The sequence below is a fragment of the Necator americanus genome, chromosome II, assembly GCF_031761385.1.
Source record: "Necator americanus strain Aroian chromosome II, whole genome shotgun sequence".
Lineage (NCBI taxonomy): Eukaryota > Metazoa > Nematoda > Chromadorea > Rhabditida > Ancylostomatidae > Necator > Necator americanus.
The window spans coordinates 3,313,043-3,319,077 of record NC_087372.1 but is presented as its reverse complement, the minus strand read 5'-3'; the positions used below and the strand labels follow the sequence as shown (position 1 = coordinate 3,319,077).

Genomic DNA, 6,035 nt, shown 5'->3' with positions numbered 1-6,035 from the left:
ATGTTTGATCCCGAGAGTTCACGTGCCCCAGTTGTGCATCAGGAGACAACAGCTGAGAAGGTGGAGTGTGTTGTCCTTTGTTTACGTCTAAGCGATATAATAGTATGTGAAAATTGACAAACTTGTGTACATTTGTCTGCATTTGTGTACATTTGACTGCAAGTTCTTTCACCCAAAATCATTGCACATTTTCAATTTTCTTTCTTCTTAGTTTATTTTCTCTAGTTTTCTTCAGTAAGAAAAAAAAATACAGTTATCACTCCTGAGACAAAGCGGTCAAGAAACCAATTACCTTGTCTCTGTCACTCTCGATCTAATTAAACTGTTTTATATATGTTTTTTTTTAAACGGCAGAAATTTTACATCGGATCCCGAGATCGATAATGAGGAGCTTTCTCGAGTCTCTTAATCTGAGGCAAGATGAATAAGCACTCTTGAAAAACTTCATTTGTTATGCATTTCATCTGAAGAAAACAACTATTGATGTGAATCGAATGAAATTCGAAATGAGCGAGAAATGACCGAAGTCACCTTAAGAGAGAACCATATATGCCAACGATTTCAATCTTACTGAAAAGTCTTGGCTGAGAAAATTGCCGCTTTCCACAAAGTCGGAATGAGCAGCGTTTGCATCCATTTTGTCATATAAAACGAAAGTCTTCTAATTTTAGTTTGTAAAAGTTGGTTTCCCACCGATTTAGCGTTTAACTGCTGCAAATGTAAATGATATTGTTGTCAGAGGTCGAGTTGACTGCACTTTTCTTGTAGTTTAACTACAAACGATTTCTTAAAATGTAATAGCAGCTCTAACGGATACATTAACGCAGAAACGTTAACCGTTAGTTGGTAAAGAAAAATCAATACCGATCTTGACTACAGCTCAAGCAAATCAATCAGAAGCTAATAGCAGCTGTTGAAGTATTGATGGCGGTGATCACAGCTGCAAAACTAATTCTGGATTCTTAGTTCTCCCGCCAGCTGTTGGAATCCGTGGATAAATTCCATCTTCGAGCAAAACATCGGCAACGTAATGTTCACATAGTTAACGCAATGTCTGCATTGGAAGTTGGCGGTTTGGCTGGGTCTTCTCGCCTTGACTATGATATTTTACGAGGATTGATACGTTCGGTATGAGTATCTGTTCTGCTTCAGTTTTTCAAAGCTGTTTTTTTTCTTCTACATGTATTTTTTAAAGAAAACCAGGAAGTACATACCGTACGAAACTTTCCGAGTACGTGGTCTTGCTACATATTCGTGGTGGGTATTTTTCCTTCTATTCTGGTGCTTTCTCTCGAAATTAAAGTTTTCAGTCGCCGTCTAGTCATGCCAATGTCACACCAGTTTGTTGCGATGGACTCACTTTGCACACTTCCAATATCTGGGCTTGATTTCACAGAGAAAATTATAAGCTCGTTAATAGCTGCTTTCCAACCACCTAGAGCGGTTAGTGCGGAGCACTGGACTCCATAAATTTGTCTCTTACGAACTCGGTCAGTTCTTCAGGATGGTGAAGTTCCTTCAGAACTCCTGATTGTCCTGTCCAATCTTGGTCGTCTTCGCTTTTGTGATCTACGGACTGGAAATTGTTTGCACACATTTCAATTGCCTATTCGACGATTTAAATTCAAGTATGTCTGGAATTGTTGTCCAAACTTTGCAAACTAACTAGGATTAATTCACTTAGACACATTCACTGGAACAAGGCGTTTTCCGAGGTATGGCTTCTAGGTAGAGCAGTTTTACCAGGACACGAAAATGGTATGTTCTTTTTATATCTCGTTTTCTTCTTGTATTCACCCTGTTTTTATTTTTGAAATTAAGTGTGCAAATTGATCCTGCTACTTTGAAAAGATTGTTCATTTCGCTATCTTTTCAAAGCAGCAAGAATTGTTCGCGGTTTTAGAAATCTCAAAAGCGTGGTTTTTTCTATTACTTTATGTCTTTTGCTGCGTCTGTCGTTTCTTGGAAGACTTCGTTAGTGCATCATCAATTGTGACCATGCATATTGAATGAAATGAAATGTCAAACGTACAACCTGTATTTCAGGATCGGAACGTGTCGGTTCAAGTCCCTCGATAGCTGTGTTCGAAATTCAACCAGCTCGATTCAAAGCTTTACTTCAGCTCGACAAAAATGTAATCATATGATTATTCTTAAATTTTTGTATGATCCGTATTCTATCGGCGAATCGGGAAACGCACAACGTAAAAGTATATGTAGAATGGTGAGAATTGTTGTTCATGCTGCACTCAGATTATAATTGTTCTTTTAAATTCTTAATTTCATTCGTATATGCCAGTTTTATTCACCATTGAAATCTGCTATTCAGAGAAAGGGAAATTTAAATGTGAGAAATAGCCAAGAAGTTTTGGGAGTAGGCACCGGAAATTTTCTTTTCCATTTTAAATTTTTCAAATTTTTAAATGGTTGGAGTGATCTGAAAACTAGTGGTGACTCTTCGTGATAGCCTTTGGCAAGTCTATTCCTTCGCTCCATATTGTTGTGTGCTTTCTCATTCGTCGGATTACTACATTTCTTTTTGTTCAGCATATTTGATCCATATAATTAAATGTAGTTTCATGAAGATTTTCTACAACGTTTACGCTGCTGGATTGGAAGACGATGTGCTGGTAACTTTCAATACGTCGCCGCACAGCTGTACATTATACAGCTTCGATGAAATATACAGAGAGGTAAGTGGCAAACATTGATTCCGCTTATTTCTCTACTCAACTCGGTTGACGTAGACCCTTCTTTTTTTGCTCTATTCGCTGCTTACTCATGAGTTAGAATTTCTGTCCCCACTGGATTTATGTTGTGCATTTTAATAAGTTGGGTGCCTAAAGATTTTATGCGTATTAGAGCAAATAGGCTAAACTTGTTTGCTACGAAGATATTGTAATTTTATTCGTGAACTAGAAACATATTGACAACTTTGCAGCATTGCACGCATGTGTATGGTCAGTCTTCTTCCAAAGACAGTGAAATTATTGGTTTCAACGTAGAATTAAGAACGAAACCCAAAAGGCTCTTGGACATCAAAGGTGAATGATTCCTTTTTTGATACTTTTCTTTCTGGGATGAAAAAGACGTGTTCAGGTGATTTTTCTGGAGTGTACTTTGGTGGTTGCTGTAGAGTTATACTCTGTGAACCGCAAACATTTCGGGAAAATTATGTTCTGCGTGAGATTTCGAGCAATGAATCCGTGAGCATTACTCAAATTCTCGAAATATAAGGTAGTACCGAATCATATCAGGACAATCGTTTTTTAAGCCTGTTCTGCACGACTTACGTTTGCTTGGTCCACAGGAAGGTGTTGCACTGACTATTGACTGCTCCACAATGATGCTCTGCAAAGATGATTCTTCGAATTTTCTGAGATTTGAGGGAATCCATTTAGCTTGTTATGAAGTTTCCAGGTATGATCTGTTCTTGACTTTTGTCGCGGTTTTGCGAAATTCTGCATCAAGTTTAAGTCCTAGATTTTATTTAGATGAACTCTTCACATAATAATACTAATACAAATAATAATACATAATTATACAGTAGATATTTGAAATTCTATTACTCTTATTCTAAGACCGACAAGCATCTTACCGCACTGTTCAAAAAGAAACCGCAAAAAACGAGGAAAGATGAGGAGGTGGGAAAATAATATGGAAATTTTGGGGAAGGTGTTGAGTAACATTACGAATTGAACCGCTTTAATTGCGGGACAACCTTCAAGTTTCATGAACTACTTCTTATTTGTTCCGACTATTACAAGAATCTGGTTATCTCTTAGTGTCCTTATTTGTTTGGCACCGGTGCATAAATTTTATCATCATGCTGAACATTGATAATTTTCTAGTCCATCAATGTAAATAAGCGCTTTACGCGAAGCCGTAGCGGAAGAAGATATGTTTAAATTTGTAAATGGTTTTGAGTGCTAAAAAATGAATGATTCCTATTCTGTTTTTTTTTACTGTTAAGAAGACCACACGCGAAAGTATTTTTCTTTTGCGCTGTTCAGGTACAATTTTCGACGACATTTTTTTTTTCATTGCAGTGTGGTAACGAAGCCCTCTCATAGCGAGGTACGAGTGCGCTGGCGGACAGCATTGCTTCCTATGAGACATTCGTCTACTGACGGACAGTAGGTTTTTTTTCCGTTGAATGTTATTTTGTGACTATTTTCTGACTAATGATGCATCACAAAAGCAATATTTAGCTGGGTGGCTGGACCAACCTATCGTGAGTCAGTAAAAACAAAGTTTGGCAGAACTTCTCGTGCCAATGTGTGTGTTAAACTCGTGGATAATGTTCCGGTGGTCAGTCGGATTTTTTTGCGTACTCTTAGCTAATTTTTGTTTCTGGGATATGCCTTATTTTTAGCGGGTCATCAAGTTCACGTATGATGGTGGAGCTGATTTAATCCATTTGTTAACACTTTACGACGTAGCTAATATTGATGGCTGCACCACTGCTGGGGCTGAACCTGATCCGGACTGGATAACGCTCATCATAAGCATCAGAGGCGTCAGTGGAGAAATTTACAAAATTACTCCAGTAAGAAAGGTGGATATCGTGAGTTTTCTCTCCTATACTATTCGTTTTATCTGCGTAATGTACTGCGTGCTGTCTTATTTTCAGGATGCTTTGAGGAAAGTGGAACTTGTAGGTGAAGACGAAATTCTAGTGCTTACATGTTATGACGGTAAAAGCACTATCGCCGAAATGTATTGTTTGCGAGAAGAAGATGCAAAAAAGTGGCAGGCAGATGTTGGTAAGGTATGTTGCGATGCCTATATGTAAATTTCCATCAATTATGTAAATGAGTAATTTTTTTTTTACGAATTTCATCAGTTTAAATATGTTTTGTTAAGGTTGAAACTTTGGAGGAGTATACACCAGTTACACTAAGCCGTAAGCAGCGTAGAAAACAGCGTTTGACTCAAATGATGGATAGGTAGAGTCGTCGTCTTACCTATGTAAATTACTTTGTTAGATTCTCATTGTGTAAACTGTTTTGTTGGAGTTAAGTTTTTATTTTTGGTATTTTAGTTGATGAGGTCTATAGAAACGCTGTTGTTGTTGATTTGTTCTGAGGTAGTAACGTTTTTGGTGCAGTTTTCGTTATGCGGGTCTTTACAGCTTCTTTTCCGAGAGTTTTCGTGTTGTATTTAGTTTTCGTTCCTTTTTTGTTTTGAACTTCTTCCACAATGGTTGTTCCAGTTCCTTCGTCGCGTATTTCTTTCATCATGTATGATCTGCACTCTCTTTTTTGTGTTGGATAGTCAAAATTGTCCTATTTGCGTAAAAATTGCCTCCAGTGAAATGTTTCAACTTGCTGTTTTTCTGTAGTTTCTGCCATTTCAATTTCACTAGAAATATTTTAAGATAAACTTTACTATCAATTCTTCTTGCTGCTTAGGTCAAGGTGAAATTCTCCCATGCATTTTCTTATTCATACTGTGGTTTTACTGATTTCGTTTTCTTACATTTGGAAGAGTTGAAAGTTACTCATCTGGTCGGTCTTTACCGCTGAATAAATCACCCTTAGACTGGAAAGAGGGTACATTTTAGAGCTAAGTTCGTTGTCAAGTGTTGCATAGTTATCCCTTTTCTCTTTTCTGCATTTACTCGCATCTATTTGGTTGAAGTTTGAAAATTAAGAGAAAAAGTAACGAGAAGAAAGGGAAGGGATGTTCTTGTTTTTTTTTCTTTTTTTTTTTGCAACAAGCGCTTTCAGGTAACCAAGGCAGTGCCCAACAGAAAGGCGTACATAGAAAAAATAAAACGAAACTCCAAAACCGCAATTCGAATAGAATTGGGATTTATTAGAGCAAATACTCAAAGATATTGTCTCATTTGTGGCGTAACGTGAACCCCCGAGCTTCGATATTCGCTCAGTATTTCCGATCAATACGGTCTCTTGCGGCATGGATGATGCAATTTTCCGTTGCAAGAGCATAAATAAAAATAAAACGCGAGCCATTAGCTATTCAAGGATCCTTTTGATGTTAAATCTCTAAGGAAATGGCATGACAAGAAA

The 6,035-nt window shown here is 37.4% G+C and overlaps 1 protein-coding gene across 1 annotated transcript; it reads left to right on the top strand.

The window, feature by feature from the left end:
- RB195_016747 (uncharacterized protein) lies at positions 1-4,953 on the top strand (the record flags this gene model as incomplete). Its single annotated transcript, XM_013440679.2, has 16 exons — positions 1-60; positions 967-1,128; positions 1,196-1,257; positions 1,311-1,443; positions 1,504-1,628; positions 1,685-1,758; positions 2,047-2,135; positions 2,586-2,693; positions 2,942-3,044; positions 3,100-3,206; positions 3,275-3,420; positions 4,050-4,136; positions 4,212-4,311; positions 4,376-4,567; positions 4,634-4,771; positions 4,867-4,953. The coding sequence occupies 16 exons, from the start codon at positions 1-3 to the stop codon at positions 4,951-4,953; spliced, it is 1,773 nt and encodes a 590-aa protein (XP_013296133.2).
- Positions 4,954-6,035: the final 1,082 nt, after the last annotated feature.